Below are 21,528 nucleotides of genomic sequence, written 5' to 3' on the forward strand. Positions count from 1 at the left end.
ATTTAGGGTAAGTCTAGTTTAGTTTATTCTTTACCTTCTCTAATCTTAATTGTCAGACTGTTCTTTGTATGTGAAAATCTGCAATATTTAGAAGTCCCTGAAAGCATCAAAAGAAACAAAAACTGCCAGCCATATTAGCCTATAAAATAAAACCCAAGTCAATAAACATTTCTTGATTGTTGAGCTCAAGGCAACACTAAAGTAAGCACTTTAGATTAATAATCTATGGTTGTGGTAACAAGGAGTTCACAATTTCGTTTAAAAGCATATCTTAGGGGTGATCCGAGTTCAGTAGATCTCAAACGTGACTGTTCAGATTCACCTGAGGTGTGTGCTGTTATTATTGTTGTTTTCTTTGGGGATGTTTGTTTGTTTAAAATCTTCAGTGATTCTTAAAGGCAGTCCAGCTCTAGCATGTCAAATGCACGCTGTAAAGATGAGAAAATGTATCTGTATAAGGGTTCGAGACCACGTAATTCATGAGAGCTTGATCTAGGACTAGAACCCAGATTCAACCCCGGAATTTTCTCCCTCACATACTCAGATACACAAAGTTAAAGATGATCCCCCCCAAAAAGTTTTTTTTTTTATCTAATGTGTGTATTTCTATTGGCCAAATTCAGAAAAATGCGTGTATCCCTATCTATTTGACACTGAAAAAGCAAGAAAGTATTGAAACTTTGTTTTACTCCAAAACTCTACATTTTAGTTTATTTCCTATAAACTGGAGAAATGGATAAAAATGGATACAGTCTTCTAAATGTTCGAAGGCTATAACTATAATATTGAAAGCTTGTAGAGTAAATCAGCGCTGGTGTCTAAATAAACTATATTTTCTAATTCAGCATACCTTAACACTATATGAAATAATTGAACCTTACGTTATTCATTTCTGTCTGTCTACGCTCAAAAAAACAAAAAACTTGGCATCCTAACAAACACTTTTTAAAAGGTTTGACATGCTATTTCCTTTCCAATTTTCAAAAAGGTATTTATTTTTAAGATTTATTCAGGACTTTCACATTTACCTGAGCACTGTTGTTAGTGATAGTCCAGTGCAAAATAATGGAAAGTTTAGATGGTCTGCCAACAAATCTTGGGGAAGGTTTGCTGGATACCAATTCCTTGGTAAAGGAGTGCAGAGCCAAGAGTTAAGTAAATTGATCTGATTCAGGGCAATAGGATTAGTAGTAAAGTAGGATAAGGGCATATTTCTAATGGCCCAAAACAGGAGGAATGTCTGGAAGCTTAAATAAAAGCTGAGATCCTGGTTTGATTAGAAAGATAAAATTTCTTACCACTCCACAAATACCAAAGCAGTGGAGAGATGCAGCGCCTCCAAGATGATATCACTACACTTCTTGAGCAGGCCATAACAGAAAACAGAACACTTGCCGAAGGTAAAGTAGTGACCTAAAGAGGTGCCCAGGAAGAAAAACATTATTGCTTAGTATTTAGCAGCCATATAAGATAGATCAAGGCTTCCGCGAGGCAGCTTTGTAGACTTTACAGAAGTGAACACTAGCACAGGCATAGGCATATGTGATAGCCTCCTCTGGCAGCTAACTCTCCCTGTAAACTGGAGAGAATCCACTAATTACAACAATAAAAAACATTTCTTTCCCCAGTTCTTATTCCCCACTGTTCTACATCTACATTGACCTTGGCATTTCACCACCTCTCCTTAATTGTTTCTGCCACTGCAAAACATGCATGTGCTAGCTACTTGTGATTAAAAATGTGGATGTTTGAAATTCATGCAGCAGACATTTACTGTATGAAGTAATACCAGTCTACAATTTAAATAAACTAGACTGTAAACTGTGTAGTGTGATTTGAGAGGTAATAAAAAGCCCTGCCCCCAACAAACACACACACACACACACACACCACTGCACAGGAGTATATGTGTCCATATCCCATTGTAAATGCATGTGCACACACACACGCATACTCTATCCCAGTGGCTCCTTGCATTGCTTGCAGTTTAATCACCATGGATATAGATTGTTTTAGGTTAATCAGTCTTCTCATTTTAAATGCAAATATAACTAAGATTGGTAAACAGTAACACTACAGACCCATTTTTCCTGACTGGAATGATACAGCAGAACTTCCCAGTGGGTTACAGGTGTGATGTGAGATATGGATGGTAGGAAAATTCTTCTAATTATAAAACACTTCAAACTATTTTTAAGAATCATGTAAAAATTAACAATTGTTGAAGTTAAGCTTGAGCACTCTTTTTCTCACTTCCTGTATAAACATGTTGAAATCAGAAGTTACTCCAGCAGGTAAGAGTTTATATCTACAGTTTACCACTAGAGGGTGCTTTGTCATGATTATCCCAGTAGCCCTTTCCCTAGATGTGCCGTATTATATTTCGATATGTGCCATGAAATAAAAAGATTACAAGTAAGATTCATATTGGCATTTATTTTTTAATGTAGCATCTACTATCACCTTATGTCATGAAATGGAATATTTTCAAATACAACAAAGAAAATCTCAGAATATTTTCTGAATGATGATTACAATGGAAAACTATTAGATAATCAAAAAAAAAAAAAAAAATCTCAGAATAAAAAACTCCTTTATATTGAGTATATTTAACACTAGGGAAAAAACACAGTACATTGTCTTTATTTCTCTTTTTGCCAGGGACCCAACAAACTTCATTATAATCCAGCACTAGATTGAAAAACACTGAAAATAGCTAATTTAATAAAGTCAATTGGAGATTAATATCAATCTAAAAGATGTTGGGGGAGCCTATGTGATATCTGTAGAACTTCCATATTACTTTCCAAATTGTATTTTGTGCAATCCAATATTAAAATTTATTTGTATTTCTTACGCATCAACTGAGAATCGTAAGACGGGCCAAGGAGCATTTAGAGTTTTGTTTTCTGGAGAAACAACTTAACAAAAATACTGGTTAAGCATTATGCTACGTGCCCAAGATCCATGAATGAATAAGATTATTCTCTGTATTCGAGAGCTCAGAGGGAAAATAAACATCCAATAAAATAAATTAAGATTAAGGAGATAAGTGCTGCAATAGATGTATGTGCCAGATTTAGAGACAGTGCAGAGAAAGTTGTGGCATTGTTATTATTTTGCAGGGAGGTGGGGGAAGCATGAGGAGCTCTTGCCATTTTTCTGAAGCATGGAGGGATCTGAAAGTGACTGATCTCTGAAGAGGACTTCATTTTCCCAATAGTCACTTACTTTCTTTGCTTATAGAAGTCCTTCTAGAAGAGTTCAGAGCCTTAATGCAAAGAGTGTTTCCAAACTTGGATTCCAAAGTTACTATCATTCCTTTTTTACTTTAATTATGCTTGAGGTATAGTCTTCCTTCCCCTCTTGTCATTGAACTTCTTCAGTGGGCCTTTACTGTTAAAACTGATGTATGCAAGGAATTTTACTTGATTTGATGATTTCGTGCAGATTTGGATATATCCTTAACATTTTATATAACAAGGCTAGAACCAGAGCCTTCTTGCAAATAGGGGTTAACTAATAACTTAGTAAATTAAGCGGACATGCTTAGACTATCTGCTGCCACGACAATGAAGAGACCAGGTTGAAACACTGTAACCTGGACACTGCAGTAGAGGTAAGATCTTTTCTAGATCATTGGTTCACTTCCTCTATGCATCAGCTGTGAAAATGTGGCCTCAGATACTATCTCTTGGCATGCGCTTTTCATTATAATTATGCATGGTCCATGCCTCAGTCCCAGTTGGAAACACACCTGTGATTTGCTTTTAAAAATAAGATGAATTCAAAGATTAAATGAAATCAGTCATTGTAATAGGAAACACTGCATAGAAAAAATACGTTTTAAATATATTCTGGATCTCTCTTTTGATTCATTGGTAGAATTTTTACATGTTAGTGACTTCATGAAGATTTATAACTGTTTAGCAGATACATGAGCTACTTCAATTTTCATATAATTTTTTTTAATTTTAAAATAATAATGGCATAGTTTTGCATGATAGAAAACTAGCTTTTGTTTTTAAGGAAATCTCACAATATTCTTTCATTATGAAAACATGCCATTTTTCAGTAAAGTCACTCAAAAGGATGTTTTCCTTCATGTGATTTTTTAATAACTAAGTATAATTTATGAAATATATAGACAATTACTGGTAGTTGCTAAGAAACTCTTCTGAAAGCCATAAGCCTGTATTCTTGCAAAGCACATAACAGGTGTTCCCACTCCCTGTGTCCTTTGTATACACATTCATTCTGTATTCAAATCACAGAAGCAAGAGGCAAGATAGGGACTGTTACCTCACTGCTAATTTCCCTAGCAAATAAACCAGCAGCTGCTGGTCCAAGTTACCACCGAGAACAGGGCACTGCATGCATGGGACAGGATGCTTTCATGGAGCCCTTCGGTGACACACTTGGGGTCTTTCAATGCAAAATATACCTCCTTCTCTTCGGTAAGGCCCTGTGTGAATTGTGTTTTAGCTGTTTGTTAGGTTTTTTTTTAAATAGTGGACATAAGGTAAATATTTGCTTTAGGCTGTAGATGCATTCAGATAATTGAAGAGCAGGTCAGAACCTTTTAACAAAAACACACTGTTACAGCAAAGAAGCAGGAACATTTAAGAGAAATGAGTTTCAATAAATAGATTGTTATTGTTTTCTTGGAACAACAATTATTGTCATAGCACTCATTAAGAGAATTAAGATATTTTTTAAATATAATGAATTTCTTTTTAGAGTTTACATATAGGTTCAATAGTCTTTAATGCATTTATTTCAGCAAATATTCTAATAGGCCATGAAATTGTGACCACTTAGAGTGAAACTACAAATAATTTATGAAAATTGTTTTCTTTTTAATTAAAGATATTGTTGCAAACTGTTTACTGCTTCATTTTAAGTTATCTGTCTCATCTTATGAAATATGGAAGAAAGATAAGATTCCAAACTAACAAAAAAATTTCCTACACAAAAGGGAGAATGTGTTTGAAAAGATTGTTACTCCAAAATGCCTTTAGCTTTTCTCTTTGCCCAATGGCTAGTCCTATTAAAATTTTTTTTCTACCTTAATATTTTCCCTCATTCTCCTCTTTATCCTTAGAGTTTAAAGGAGTCTCTTTCCAGCATTCTGACTGCTGTCTGTCAACATTATTTTCACCAGATGTTCTCATTTCCATTCTTCCTATTTATCAGTTTTAAAAGTCAAATCAATTTCTTGTTTTGTTTATATTCAACAGATAGGAGTTCAAAAAAGGCTACATTTTAAAAAAATTAAGAACAGCTTAGCAAAATAAGCAATTTAACTTTTAGGCTTCTTCAGCTATTTAGAGCTTTACTTTGACTCCTATATTTTGTTAAAGTTTGCATTGTAAATGTTATTATTCAAATTCCTACCTAATGTTGTACCTATCATCTCAGACATTTGAAATGTACAGTTTGTAAATTTTTTTAAGTCTTTGAGTTTCCCAGAGTTGTGATTGTTCCAGTTATTACAGTATTTATGTTATCAAATTTAAGCCTATAATAGAGTTTTGTTTTCTAAAATTTTTTTGTAAAAGTAAATAATTATTATAACTGTCTTTGCCTTTATGCATTTTTCTTCCTTTTGAAAGTATCCTGGGTCATCGTCTCACTTATTTTTATATTTAAAACAGTAGGACTACTATCATTTTATAAGTGTTGTTTTTGAAACTGGCGTTAAGAAGAACTTAGAGACAATTTAGTTAAGGAATTCAACTAAAATAAAACAAATGTACCTTAGGAAAATAGCATGTTCATAAATAGCTAAAGCAGTTTTTATACCTTAAGACCTTCTCTCTTCTGCAAATTTGCTTTTCTCCATAGGCAGTGTGTTATAAAGACCGCAGATGATTTGGCAATCTTTGCTTTTAGGAATATTGAAGTTTTGTTTGCTTCTTCTTTTTAAAAAATTTTTAAAAATTTGAAGCCTAAAATGTACAGTTTGTACAGTTTATTCAAAACACATCATAATTTCTATTTTCTCTAAAGATGCAAGATTTTATTTTCAGTCAACAATACTTGTGTTATGCTTGTTAATACCACGCATGGTAACAGGGAAGTAAATGCCAGCTATTTTGAGCTACAGCAGAGGTCACTTTGTGAAATCTGATGTTTATATTCAATACAATGAAACCGGTCTAGGGAGTCCTTTGTTGCTGGAATATAGATAAATTCTACAGTAGGACTTCAAGTGTACCTTAACACTGGATACTTTTTTATAGTGCTATTGTCATACAGTATAAGAGGGTCTGTAAAGGAGGGATCATTGCTGCAATTTTGTATGTCAGATTATGATTAGTATTATAAATGTTTCTCCAGATTTGTGTAATGCCTTATATGCAAAAAGTCAAGACATTTTTTAACAGAACTATAATTTATAAGAGTTTTTGTTTGTTATACTCAGAAAATAATAGTGAATACAATAATAAAATTGAGTTTAAATTTCCATTTAAGTCCAAATATTTGGACTACTAAAATAAATTTAAATTTCATCAATTTATATATTATTTATTATTTTTGTTTTTGTATTTTTTCAAATAGAGACAGGGGTCTCGCTGTGTTGCCCAAGCTGGTCTTAAACTCCTGGGCTCAAGCAATCTGCCACCTCAGTCCCCTAAAGTGCTGGGATTACAGGCATGAGCCACCACAACTGGCCTTTTTATATTATTTATTTTCTTGAAGTTTATCTGTTCATGCAGAGGATGATTTTCTAAAATCAATAGTTTTAGTCCTTTGGGTTTTCTCATACAACTAGAAAAGAGCACTTGAAAATTTCTCAAAATGAAGCTAAGTTTTCTCACATTAGTAAACTACTGTGTTTGACAGCATGAATTCATCACATCTGTAGTGGGTGACACATCAATGATAAGAGAGTATGTGTTCCTAGAACGTGGAGGAAGCATTCAATTATCTGTTTATTCCCAAATTTCACTACAAGCAAAGATTGTATCATATTGATAGGTTCATGTCCAATGAAGAGATTTTACGTGGCTGAGATAAGATACTGTATAAAGAAAATTTCATTCCCTGCTGACATTCTTATAACTTGCTACCTATAATTTATCCGATAAAAAATTGTATAGGCAATCTCTAAGCAAATAGTTACTGTAACAGCTGTGCTATTTCTCACTGTCACAAAAACATTTGAAAAAGCATACATGTTTGAAAAAAACTTTTCATTTAATAAGAAAGCACTGAACCTATTCAGAGATATTGATGGCAATATATTATTTAAGGTATTATTACATGATGCAGTCTAAAATAGACCCCAAAACTAATTTTCCCCCAAATAATGATCATAAATGCTATATAAAATATCTTCTTCTACTAATGTAGTTTTACTTTTTCTCAGAGCTTCAATATTTGTATTGTATTTAATATTTCATTAAATAAAATTTTCCATCTATAATTTTAGTCATGGACTCTCTAACCGGTCTTTTCATATTTAAGATTTAACATTCTGGGTCAAGATCCAAAAGTCATCAACATTTCTATTCCAGCGATATTGTCACCCCATAGTAATATAGTGCCTCCCAACCATTTCCAGAATATTAAATAAATCTCAATCAATCTTTTCAAATATAACTACAAAGGAAGTCGATTACAAAAAAAGCAGAGAAGGACTTTTGCAATGGCTTTCCCAAATGACTAGCACAAATTGGTCAGAATCCATTCAGACCTTCTCAGCCTAGTGGTGGTTTCTAGGCTGAGTTGTGAAATGTCCTAAGTGAACCAATACATCCATGACAAAACTGCTCCCTATTAGCAGCCATGCAGCTTTTTCCAGTGCATTCCTAAGGCAATTATACAGACTTCCATCATTTCCCTTGATTTCTTTGTAAAAAACACAGAATTGCTGTTTTATTAAAGGATATCCAAGGATTGACAACTTAATAAATGAACCAAAAACTGGGACTCAATTCTTCAAAATTATTTAGGCCCTCTCTCAATTTGGGTCCTCTCAAAACTCTCTGGGCCCTTCACCTTCAAGGATAGGTAGCTGCTACCCTTAGAAAAGCACCTCAGGATGTCAATAACATAAAATTAAGAGAGTCGAGAAAGGCCTTACACCTTATCCGATATTACCTCCTATTCACACATGAGAAAACTGAGTCTGAAAATTAAAATGACTTATTTAAGGTCATATAACTGACCAATCACCATTTTACCCCAAGTATGTGTCCTTTACTAGGACTTCATATTTCAGTAGATCTTTAACTTTATTAAAGTCACAAGCACAGTAATCTTCAAGTTAAGAGAATAGGTGCTTGAAAATCATTATTTTAGGGCTATTTGCAAGTGATAAATTTAAGACTCAATGGCGGACATAGAACATAGGAATCCAAGATCAGGAGTGAGCCATGAAACACTTATAAATATTTTCATATTTACACAAGTAAAAAAAAAAGGAGGGAGCAACACACTTAATACAGTGAAAGTCCCAATTTATATATCTTAAGTTAGTAATAACAGGTACTAAGCCTATTTTTTTTTATTGTTGCTTACCGAGAACTTGTCAGGAACTGCCTATCTTCAACTTCAATGAAAGACATATAAATGCATTTTGTTTTGTGCAGAAAACAGATAGACAAAGAGGAATCTTTTCCTGTGCTGATCTCCCATCCAAAGGCCCAATGTCTTACTAAATCTATGACTTTAAGAGTTTCACCCCTACTGCCAGGCTCTGCTTCACATATCTTAGACATCACTAATTTTGAGACATAGATTTCTCTCTCCCATCTTTCTTTCTCTCTCCTACTGTTTCCTTGCGAAAACCACTACTTCTTTTCTGCAATCCACTTTATCTCCTCTTTAGAATTCCCAGCATTCAATTTTCTCTTTTTCTAATCACTCAAATTAGGAAAAATTCCAGATTTAATAGTCTTACACTTGGCAGAAAAGAATACAGAAGGGAATTCTCATCTTTGTAACTGCTTTGTTATGGACCGATCACCAAAGTGTGCAAGTAGGTCCTTTATCAGAAGAAAAAAAATTCTTAGACGTTAATCACAAAAACACACAGAGGCCAAGGAGACAATAAGACATGTCTTTATGTTTCTCTTACAGTCATTTGCTTTTCAGTCCGTATGGTAAGTTTCAGTTGCAAGTCTAGGAGTCTCTTCTCCCTCTAACCAACTATCTTCCTCTTTGGTGTTTTCTCCTCTTGGATTCTTTGCTTTAACTTCTCTGCCAACCCCAGAGTCTCACTCTCTACTAATAGCTAGCCAAAGGCCCAAACTGTGGGAATCTTTGCTTCTACCTCCACTCTGGGAAGGAAGGAGATAAATTTACTGTTGGTAGAACTGGATTCCTCATAGGAGCAGGCCTACATCTTTGAGTTTTTCCAAGGAAATAATAACAAAAGGCAAACAGACCTTTCTACCTTTCCCTTTTTAAAATTGATGGCCTTTCATGACGTGACTTGGATGAAGCTTAAAGACTCCCTTTCTAGTAGAATGAAATGAAAAAAATGTAGAAAAAAATGAAAAAGTGGAAGCGATCAAAGAGGATAAACATTTTGTATTTGAGAAATTTAAAATTGTAAAATGCTTCTATTTATAGCTAATTTCCATCTCTTCTCACCTGCTTAAGGATTTTATTCCATTCACCCATCTCTATTCTGCCTCATCAACATTTCCCTTTCCAGTGAAACATTCCCAATAGCAAAAAAAACTCTCTTTATTTCACATTTTTGATCCTTCTCCAGCTTCTGTCCCATCTCTCTGCTCCTCTTCACAGCAAAACTCCCCAAAATTGTTGTCTATACTCATTGTCTACAGTTTCTTTTCTATTGTCTATTTTTTCTCTCATCATTCAAAATGTTCCACATTTAAATTTCTCTCACTCTCTCCTCTACTACACAAATGTTCCTTTGATGTAGGTATCATATTGCCCCTTTTAATATCAGGATTTTGAAGCAAAGAGCTTCCAGCATCATGGTAACCTGAGCTAAGGAAGATTCTCTTCCCCCTGCAAATACATAGAAATGCTAAATAAAATAAAATTATATATCATGGCTTAACGTAAGATGGGGAAATCTCCAGTTGCCAGAAACTGGGAAGAAACCTGAAGATACAGCAGTGAATGCATGGGCCCAAAAATCCCCAGCACTGCCCAGGGCTATCCACTGGGCAGAGCTCCATGCCCCAAGGCCCTCCAGGCCTCTCATTCTCTCTTAAATTCACATTAATCAAGATTTCACAACACTGCCTCTTAGATATCTAATGGGCATCTCAAAATGAACGCTCCCAAAACTGAATCCTCATCTTCCCCACAAAAACTATTCTCCCCACAGTCTTCCCCAGGATTAATTTATTTACTGCAATTCCTTTCTTCCAGTTGGTCCAAGTCAAGAAGCTTGGCATCCTCTTTGTTTCTGACACCCTCAAAGTGTCAGCAAATCCTTTTGTCACAATCAGCCTTTTTCCAAAACGTCTTTTACTAACACCCTAGTTTCCAGCACAGTTGTCTCTGGCCTATTACATTGCAGTCACCTCCTAACTAAGTGTTCTCCCTGTTCCTGCTCTAGCCCTATTCCTGTGTATTCTCACAGCAGCTAGACTAGGCCTAATAAAACATAAAAAAAATCATAGCCCTTTTCTGTTCATGAAACTCCTATTGCATCCCCATCTTAGAGTAAAATTGCCAGTTTTTCCCGTGATCCTAAGGTCCTGCCAGTCTGTCCCAGCCACCTCACTGACCTCATATCTTATCATGCTCCTCCTCCTCCACTGTGCTCCATCTGTACCTGCCTCTTGCTGTTTCTCAAATACACCAACCAGATGCCTGTTCTGGGTGGAAATAACTGGTCATGACTGATAATGGTTTAATACCACTCTCCTTGGGATATTTGTACTTGGCAAGCATTTGGCTAAAAGGAAGAACTTCCAATAATGGAATATTCAGTCATTTCAGACGGCTTTAAGGGAAAATGTTAGGAGGAAATAACCTCCAGTATTTCTCAAATCACATAGTTAGATTATGATATGATATGACAGACATTAATATAGTCATAATTCCAAATGTTTTAATGGTTTCGTTGGACTTTAGAAGTGGTAAACTTTCTTAGTTCTCCTTTTCCCATTATTCTGTAGCAATCATAGAAAATAACTTCTGCTTTTCGTTTTTATCTTGTGCAATCAGCAGTCTTTGGGTGGAGTTTTTTAAGTGCAGAAGGATTCAGGGACAAATATTTACCTCTATATGTAACCAGTACTAGAATAGTCAGTACCTAGAAGCCAATCTTCTTTGAAAAGGATTATCACCTGATCAGGTTCTCTCTGCATTTGCCCCTTTAGATTGTGAAATGTGGCTCGAGGTCTTCACAACTTTCCTTTCCTTTGCAACAGGTGCTTGCTCGGGGCTGAAGGTGACAGTGCCATCACACACTGTCCATGGCGTCAGAGGTCAGGCCCTCTACCTACCCGTCCACTATGGCTTCCACACTCCGGCATCAGACATCCAGATCATATGGCTATTTGAGAGACCCCACACGATGCCCAAATACTTACTGGGCTCTGTGAATAAGTCTGTGGTTCCCGACTTGGAATACCAACACAAGTTCACCATGATGCCACCCAATGCATCTCTGCTTATCAACCCACTGCAGTTCCCTGATGAAGGCAATTACATCGTGAAGGTCAACATTCAGGGAAATGGAACTGTATCCGCCAGTCAGAAGATACAAGTCACGGTTGATGGTGAGTCCCCTGTGAGTGTACGTGGGCAGCAGTCTAGTATGGTAGTTAGCAAAGGCTCAGGAGACTAAACTACCTCGGCTTTAGATCTTGGCTTCACAACTTTGCACAAATCAATTAATCCTCAAAGCCTCGATGTCTCATGGCACTAATGACATTATCTACCTCACAAGGCTTTCTGAAGATTAAATAAGATATGCACATAAGAGATATACCTAATGCAATAGGTAATCAAGCACTAAGTATAATTTATTGTTTGTTTGCCTGGGAACTATCAAGTATAATGTTGCTAATTTGATGAGATGGAGAAAATCTTATTTTCTCAACAATAGACTGTACCCTGGGAAGAGCCCTATTTTTGTCATGAAGATTCTTGTTTCAGTACACTGTTTGGAAGAGGATGAGACTTGTGCAAGAATGATATTTAAGGACAATGGACATGCCTGGAAATGTCCTCTGAGGGGGAGTGGGGTCAGCTAACTTTCAGACACTTATTTTCCTTATTGAAATAAGTGACATATGTAAAACATACTATGTCCAAAGCCCAACTTCTGATTTTTTATCTCTACACCTGTTTATTTGACAGTATTCCCCATTTTAATAAATACAAATTCCATTCTATCAATTGCTCCAGCCAAAACCTTGCAGTCACCGTTGACCTCCTCTTTTTCTCACATCCCACATCCAGTCCACAAGAAAGCCTATTGGCTTTACCTTGAAAATATAGACAAAATCCAACCCCTTACCACCCCCAGTACTGCCCCACTCAATACCACAATCAGCCGTGGAGTAAAGATGCAGAAGGTAGAAGCAAATGCCTACAGAGCAACTGTGGGGAAAAAGAAAAGAGAGATCTAAAGGGAATTTCCATGAAGATTTCCTATATGGTGTCCTGTCTCCCTCCTAATAGAATCCTTTCTTGTTAATCAGTAGTAAAGTTGAATCTGCTTAGGAAAATGCAACCAAAAACTTAGTAAAGCCTCAATAGGGTTTTAGGCCCCGTGCCAAAATTCTTCTCAGAAGAAAAACTTCTTCATCTGAGTTATACTGTTTTAAGCAAATGTGTGATCACAATACCATTGACTATTCTAATGATTGGTTCTTCTCATACAAAACTGTTGATGTGTTACCTATTTATCTCATACCGCTTACAGTTCCACACACAGGTGCATTTGAAATGTAAGCTTTTTCTGCATATTAAATGTACACAATTTATTTTTCTTTTAAAATCATAATATCATAAACATAAAGCCTTTCCCAATCTTTTGTTCTTGCCAGGGAAGATGAAGGATTAAATTAAATAGATGAGCCAGTTGATTACACCCTTCTTGAAAAGTGCTACAGGCTTCAGAATTACTCGGCTCCCCTATAGGTTACCTTTCGACCTCCTTTCTCTTGTCTTTCACTTTCTTCTATCTTCTCTGGGATGGAGAATTTGGTCAGTTTGTGCCCTAATGCACATTTTCCAGTGTACAAAAATATGAGCACAAGTCAAAATAAATCTACCTCAGGAAGATGCATCGACTCTAATTAAAAGCTTGAAAGGAAATTGAAGTCTAAACATTGGACACAATCATCTCTCACTTATGTATCATCCTACTCTCTCTGTGTCATGTAGTCATACATAGAAGGAGATTATTAAATACACCTCTCTCCAAAATGCGGAAGAGAAACATTGCCAGATGTGAAGCCCTCTTCATTTTGCCACTGACTGCTGTGTAACTCTGGGCAAGCCACTGTTTTTATCAATTAAGTCAAGAACTTCAATGATTAAAGAAAATTGCCAGAAATGGTTGCGGATTCTTATATAATTCTACCATGCTTATATAATCCATCAACTTTACAGTTAAAATTCAGAGAGCAAATATTTACTCATTTTTGGAAATTTTCTTTGACAAATATTATTAACAGCCTACTATGTGGCAGACGATGAAATAAGACTATTTTCCTGTGACTCGACTTTCCAACAGGAATTTCTATTGGATTTGTATTTTCTTCTCTAATTTGATAAAAGCCCAAGAATATATTTTATCCTATTTTCAGACTGAGTCAGTGTTGAAATGTAGGCTTTGGTTTGTTAAAGTGACTAACATAATGTTACAACACAAATGCAAAGCAATTAAAGTTTATAATTTCTTCATGACATACATAGAAAGAATAGTTTTACATATGTGATTCACTAAAATTATCCCTCAGTTTCCCAAAAGTATAGTATATATATTAGCTGTATATTTTGCAGATGATAGAAATTTGAGTTCACCACATCCATCCCAATCAGCTGCCATTGGGACATTAGGACAAATCAATAGAGGGGAATAACCATATAAATTTTGCCTGTGAAAGTGTACCTTTATGGTGTTGGTGAAAGCACAATGAACAGGAAATAAGGAAGCTGGCATTCTCAGCCACCTATAAAGTAAAGGGCTTCATTAGACCATCCTTGAAAAGTAAGTTCTGGAATTTGATTATCTCTGACTGTGAATGATATTCTCATATTTTGTCATTTTGCATTTTCCCTGGCTTTTTATTCTCTTCTCTTCTTTAGTTATTACATGAGCTGTCTACATTTACAGTGTAAAATGCTGGAATAATTTCTCCAGGAGTTCATATTTGAAAGACCTCATAGGGTTTTATTATAATTCCATAAAAAGAAAAAAGCATTCCTATCTCTCTTAATATTGCAGATCCTGTCACAAAGCCAGTGGTGCAGATTCATCCTCCCTCTGGGGCTGTGGAGTATGTGGGGAACATGACCCTGACATGCCAGGTGGAAGGGGGCACTCGGCTAGCTTACCAATGGCTAAAAAATGGGAGACCTGTCCACACCAGCTCCACCTACTCCTTTTCTCCCCAAAACAATACCCTTCATATTGCTCCAGTGACCAAGGAAGACATTGGGAATTACAGCTGCCTGGTGAGGAACCCTGTCAGTGAAATGGAAAGTGATATCATTATGCCCATCATATATTGTAAGTTTATTTTTTTTTAACTCATGAGTTGTTTTTTGTTGTTTTCTGAGAATATCTCCCAGGATAGTCACAGAGAATATTAAGTACCAGATGTCATTTGGCTTTTACCATTATTGTAGTTCAGTAGTTCTAATCACACCTCCTAGGCACTGTCTGGTATGAAATATGTCTACTAGCACAATCCTATTTCTTAAAGATCAAGTTGAAATACTGGCCAGGGGCCATTCAGGTTGTATTTCGTGATTCAGTCTATTGTGCGACCTCATTTCCAGTGGAAAGCAAGATTCTCAATTTCAAGAACCCAGAACAATGCAGAGGCTGCAATGAAAAAACCGAAAGAATATCTTGAGAAGAACTTTTTTCCTCTCCAAATATTACCACTCCTGAATTTAACATACTTTATTTTTCTCTTGTAAAATATTTTCTTTAATCATTTCTTTCTTCTAGCTCTTTATCTGTATGTCTTTCCATCCCTACCTGCCTATCTTTAAACTCTAGCCATAGGTTTAAATGAAAAAGTCCTGGGGAAATTTACTTAAGCAATTATAGGCACATGCAAATATCATTTTTGAAATATACTTTTGTTTTGCTATACAGTTCATATTAATCTGTCAAAATGAAAATAACGTCTTTCTTTCAACATGTGCAAGTCTATGTACCAATCTCATTATTATCACAGAATATGCTGTGATACACAGTGTGGAAAATATAAAAATGGGAGAGAAAACCATAATCAAACCTGCAAATGTTAAATATTATGCTTTAGGCTCCTAAGCCTTCTTTCCTTCACAATGTTATTTGAAAGAATGAGAATACCCCAATTTGAGTAAGTTCACACTTTACAGAATCTATCTTTTGCTGACAGACTGAACTTTCTTCTTTACATTATTTTAAACATTACCTATGAAAATCTCACAGAGAAACATCTATCACATGCAAAGACTAACGACAGATAATAGAAAGAAGAACATTTAGACAACTTACAAGTGTGGGTTCCATTTACACATTGTAAAGATGAATTATCTACATGGCTTAAGAAAGATTTTGACTCATTAATTGGTAATTGTGAACATTGCATTACTAATTTTTGTCTTCACTATTTTTACGTTCAAATGCAGAATCCTTCACTTGGTCAACATCTCATCTTATTGATATTCATTCATTCACTTATTTATTCATTTATGGACTCATTCACTTATAGATTATTTGATTTTAAAAAATCAAACATCAGGGTCTTGTTTGTGCTAAACAATTACTACCTACCATATAACATGTACAAACACAACCCAGACCCATTAATTTAATAATTTTTCTTGCTATCACTATTTTAGCCCTGTTTTTGTTCTGGTTGGTTGGTTTTGTTGCTTTTGAGTAACAAAAATTAAATAAAATATATACTGTAATCTGAAGATTGGTCGTATATCCTGTCTGTTGATGTGGCATCCAAATGTTTACAATCTTTATCATTCCCTGCAAGCTGGGAATGTGTGCCTTGGTTGGTGTTATTCACACTTCTCTTTCTTCATCTGGTTACCTTCTTGCCTCATGACATCATCATCCTCTCCAGAAAGGTTTACCTGCCTCCACTTGTCTCACCTCCTCAGTGTCACTAACAGGTTCATTGTGCTCCTTCAGCATCCTAGGCACTCTCATTCCTGGTCCTCACTGCATTATATTTTCCTTGACTCTCGTGAATACCCCAAACCCAAACCAGAATTCTGCATTCTTCATCTTTGTATCCATAGGGAAATAGCTGACAGAGATTTAGAAATCAATAAAGTTTCTTGAACTTAACTAAAATGGAACAGATTATCTTTCTTCATATCTCTTTTAGATTCCAGTGTTACTTGACAATGCTGTAAAACGGCTAAATTCTCATTATAAGGTGACAGCTTCTTCATTATAGTGCTTTGGCACTTTTTTCCTGATCTTTAGCAAAATCAACTATTCTGTTTTCTAAAGGCACTGTTTCTGTGAAGGGTCTTTTCATGAAAGTAGGAACTATTTTTTATTTTGGCAGAAAAAGTACAATAAAATCTATTAAGACTGACTATATACTTATGAGGTTGTGATGTCATAATCTGGTATTGGCCTTGGTGGACTACAATGTCAAGCCAATAACTCAGACAAGTATCTACTTGCAGTTCATGATATGCCTTCAAGCTCCAGTTGTAAATAATAACCCAGTAACCACTGCATTTTGTGTGCAACATATGGCAATGCTGCAGTGGAGAGCTCTAAGTGATAAAAATTAAAGGGGAAAAAAAGGTCATTCATGGTAAATACTTACCATCTGCTCCCAAGCAGGGCGGCAAACAGCATCATGATGTAAATTTAGGTACTGTTCCCACAGAGCCATAAATTGTTAAAGAGAACAGATGATATGTGATTTTACAAGTCATTTAGTAAACAGCCATCCCCAAGGCAAAGGGTTCATTTCTATTGGGAGCTCTCTGCCAAAGGCAAGAAAGTAAACCATAATCCAAAGTCAAAATGGAATTATCTTTCTGCTTTCATCTTCAGTATCAGAGGTCACTCTAGTTGAATCACTCCAAATATCTCCAATTGGATTGCCCATTCACTTGAATAATGTACTAGGCTTTCCCCTCCAAGTAGAGGGATGGTCAGCCTGGAGTTCTAATAATAAAGGAAATAACATCATAGCAGAGTCAGAAGAAAGTATATTGTAAGCAACATGTAGAGTGTGAGATGTAGTTAAATTTGTGTGCATGTGTGATAAAGAGAGAGAGAAAAAGATGCATTAAAGAAAGACTTGAAAATCATCCACTGTAATGTGGATATTGGTTCTCTGAGCAATAAAATTACAAATGACTTTCTTTTCATCTTTGTGCTTCTCTGAATTTTAGGATTTTCTGCAAAAAAAAACCACACATTTCTTAAATAAACAGATAAACTATGTTACTTTTTAAGAAACATATCAGAAGCAAGGAACTGAAATACTTCAAAGTGTTAGGTTCCAAGAGTCGGAAGAGGTGTTGAGGTGGGGGCAAGGAAGTTTGAGGGATGTGAGGCTGCTTCTGAAGAGCCAGATATAGCATATAAATAAAACAGACAGAAGAGAAAAAATTATGCCAATCGTGAAACCCAATAAATGGGGAAATAACAAAATCAAAATAAACATGATTAAGGAAGATAAGATAATCAGATTACTTTCTTTAAAGATATTTTTATTTTAAACCAGAATGATCTTATTAAATTAGGTAATTGACCTTATTTACTAGCCTTGGCTCTAAATGACTATGGGCTTCCTCTACAAATTAAACCTACCCTCTGAAATTGAAATTGAAGAATTACTGCTTGTGAGAATACTCCATTATGCTGCAGGGTCCTAGGGCAACTCCAAATGAGGAGTTCCCCAAAACGTTTTGAGCAATGTCAGCATGCTTGAAAAGGAGTAACACTCATTTTTATGTGTACTAAATTACTAGACAGTTTGTTTTTATAGCCTCATTCTCTATACACTGAAAACCAGGGGGAAGATGAAGACCTAAATTGAGTGGCTGTATTTTTGTGACCACATTTTTCTTTATCAAGTCTGCCTTGCTCTACTCTCAGAAAGACCCTCAGACTTTAGTTTTTGTACAGACTCAGGTCTCTTTCTCTCCCAAACTATGGTAAATTCCTCCTGCTGGTTTCCTTCGGTGTGAACCATAACCGTGCCTGCTGCTTGGTGATCTTTCCTTCCCTAATGTTCTGTCAATGCTGACAACATGAAGGGTCCCTTCTGAACCACAGGGCCTGGGATAATAGCCATACATAGTATGTGGTCAACATCTCAGATGTCTTCACTATGCCTAGACTCATACCATGTGCAACGTAATCTCAATATTGATTTCGGTTGAGTGAGCAAAAACAAATTTTTGTTCCCATTACACTACTTACTGTTTAGTGGAATTCAGAATAAAAGAGTTCCATTTGACAGCACACTGTTCTAAACCTTTTATCACAGTGGTTTCACCTGAGACTGTGTCACAGCCTGAAATGAGAGAACAGGCTGCTTATACAGTAACAGGAAAGGGGCAGAAATTTCTCCTTATTTTAATCTTGTACCTTCAGTTCCTGATTACTTTAAATTGAAAATACTAACTTCTGTTTGCTTTCTGAAAGCAGGCTTATCTCATGCAGGTATATTAATAAAAACCCATATGGTTCCTTCACATTTCTCCATATGTCTTTTTCTCTAGAAAGAAAACATAGATTAGTCTGTTTTCTAGCTGAAGATAATCTATTGTTTTGTATATTCGTTTTCTGTTATAGCTTAGAAAATTTGTCTCCTCTGTGGCAGATTTGTCAGAAAATGCTGACATGATAGAGAACCACTCTGGGAATTTGCAAACTTGGGATTGGTTTGCCAATATCCAAAATGGTTTTACTAGGTTGGTGCAAAAGTAATTGCAGTTTTTGCCATTACTTTTAATGGCATGGCAAGAATCCTGGTGTTTTGAAGGGGTTAGAAAGAATCTTGGCAATCAGTCCTCTAACTTGTCTTTTTATATTAAAAGGTGAGGAAAATGAGACCCAAAAAATTCAAATGACTTCTAAAGAGTGCCTAGCTAGTGCTTGAAAAAATTAGTTACCCTAATGTTTAGTTACTACATTCTATTATTCTATATGTTGAGAGATAAATAGCTTATACTTTTAAAAAAATCAAGACCTTTAAGATTAGGCCATTACTGAGCAAACCATCCATAGCCATATCCAGTTTGTAAATTCCTAAGAATATGATTGTCTTATACCTCTATCTCCCGTATATTAAATATATTATCTCATACTTGGCATCATCTCTCAAATAAATATTTGATTTATTACTTGATTGGATGATTACAGAATTAATATTAATATATGATTAGTAATTGATTGTAGAACTAGTACTATAGTTAGACAACAACAAACTATTATGATATAGAAAGTTATACCACTTATACTTTATTTCTTTTTAGAGAAGTAATGTGAATGATTAAGTGCATATGTTTTAGAATCCCAGCTCTGCTATTTAATAGCTATATGACCATGGGCAAATAAATTGTTTAAATATCTCTTTCCTCATCTTAAAATTAGAATAATAACATCTACCTCATGGTGGTTGCTTTAAATATTAAATGTTGTTATCTGCATAAGCACTTAAAGTGCCTTCTCATGGCAGATATCCAATAAATGTTGGTAACGATCAGCTGAAAGGTGAACATAAGCACTAAAACTCAAAGATTTTTAGACTATAAGCCAGGATTTAGACTGAATGAGAAAACCTATCTAGAAGAATTTTTTTAAATTTTCCTTATTCTCTGAAGAAAGCAATGGGAAATGTGTCTTCACCTACTGGCAACCTAACACCATAGAAATGGTAAAATGCTACAGGAGTACTGCAATGTGGAAAAAAACACCAGGGGTTAAGTAGTTAATGATAAAGAAGATGTAATTTTTTTTTTCAAACGGAATCCAAATCTTAGCTGGGGTGTGGGTGGGAGGATTTTAAACATTCTTTAACTGTTAAAATGTTGTAAAAATACCAAACACCCCATGTCTATTTGCACAGTGTCCCATGTGAAACAATGTCTTTTATAAATATTTACATGGCCTACCCTAGCACTGAGAAGAAAAATAGATAATACTGAAAGTATGGTTGTTAAAGAGAAAATAGTGGCCATAATCTCTTGTAAAAATATTTTCAAATACAATGACTATTTCAGAAATATTAATGTGTAGAAGCTAAAAAGTTGATCTAATAGACATAGAGAGTAGAATAGTAGTTACTAGAGATGGGGAAGGGTGGGGTGGTGGGGGGTAGCCAAAAGTTGGTTAATAGACACCAAAATAGTTAATGGACAGCTAGATACGAGGAATAAGTTCTTGTGTTCTATAGCACTATAGGGTGACTATAATTAACAGCAATTTATGGCATATTTTCAAACAGCAACAATGGTAGACTTTGAACGTACCCAACAAAAGGAAATAATAAATGTTTGAGGTGATGGAGATACTAATTAGACTGATTTAATCATTATACACTGTATACATGTATCAAAACATGTGATCAAAACATCACACTGTACCTCATAAATATATACGATTATCATGTCTCAATTAAAAATAAAAATAAATCAGCATATAAAAATAAGCTAGTCACACAAAAACAGCAAGATTGAATTTGTCTACAAGATTGCAGATTTATCAATACATTACTCAAAACCTTAGCATCACAATTATGATGACAGTATTTGTAAAATTATATATGAAGTTTCAGGCTTTTACTATTTCAGATTAGTTCAAATCACTATTTCAAATCAAATCTCAAATAATTTTCACTTTCATGGATATCAAAATAAAACATATTTAGGTTCTCATCATTTATTGGGAGTCTAAGCAAGGACCTGCTCGTCCAATTCTAAGATGAAAACTTTCAAAAACAGTAAAATACTACTAAGCTCTCCCAAACTCAAAACCTATGTTGTGATTACTTGTGTTACTTATCTATTTTTTTTATATTGATGCAGATGGACCTTATGGACTTCAAGTGAATTCTGATAAAGGGCTAAAAGTAGGGGAAGTGTTTACTGTTGACCTTGGAGAGGCCATCCTATTTGATTGTTCTGCTGATTCTTATCCCCCTAACACCTACTCCTGGATTAGGAGGACTGACAATACTACATATATCATTAAGCATGGGCCTCGCTTAGAAGTTGCATCTGAGAAAGTAGCCCAGAAGACAATGGACTATGTGTGCTGTGCTTACAACAACATAACCGGCAGGCAAGATGAAACTCATTTCACAGTTATCATCACTTCCGTAGGTATGTGTGACATATAAGGGAGGGATCCTA

The 21,528-nt window shown here is 35.3% G+C and overlaps 1 protein-coding gene across 6 annotated transcripts in view; it reads left to right on the forward strand.

The window, feature by feature from the left end:
* HEPACAM2 (HEPACAM family member 2) overlaps positions 1-21,528 on the forward strand; it is a 43,202-nt gene that overhangs the window by 1,542 nt on the left and 20,132 nt on the right. For 3 of the 6 annotated variants that reach the window (XM_002818259.4, XM_009243014.3, XM_054559479.1), the window contains exons 1-3: positions 11,330-11,723; positions 14,405-14,689; positions 21,202-21,498. In XM_002818259.4, coding sequence (XP_002818305.2) covers positions 11,330-11,723; positions 14,405-14,689; positions 21,202-21,498 — 976 coding nt within the window. Of the gene's footprint in view, positions 1-4,231; positions 4,458-4,869; positions 4,937-11,329; positions 11,724-14,404; positions 14,690-21,201; positions 21,499-21,528 lie in introns of those variants that run through there. The other 3 variants (XM_054559480.1, XM_024249847.2, XM_009243013.3) reach the window with 2 other exon arrangements.

This window comes from Pongo abelii, chromosome 6 (genome assembly GCF_028885655.2).
Source record: "Pongo abelii isolate AG06213 chromosome 6, NHGRI_mPonAbe1-v2.0_pri, whole genome shotgun sequence".
NCBI classification, from domain to species: domain Eukaryota; kingdom Metazoa; phylum Chordata; class Mammalia; order Primates; family Hominidae; genus Pongo; species Pongo abelii.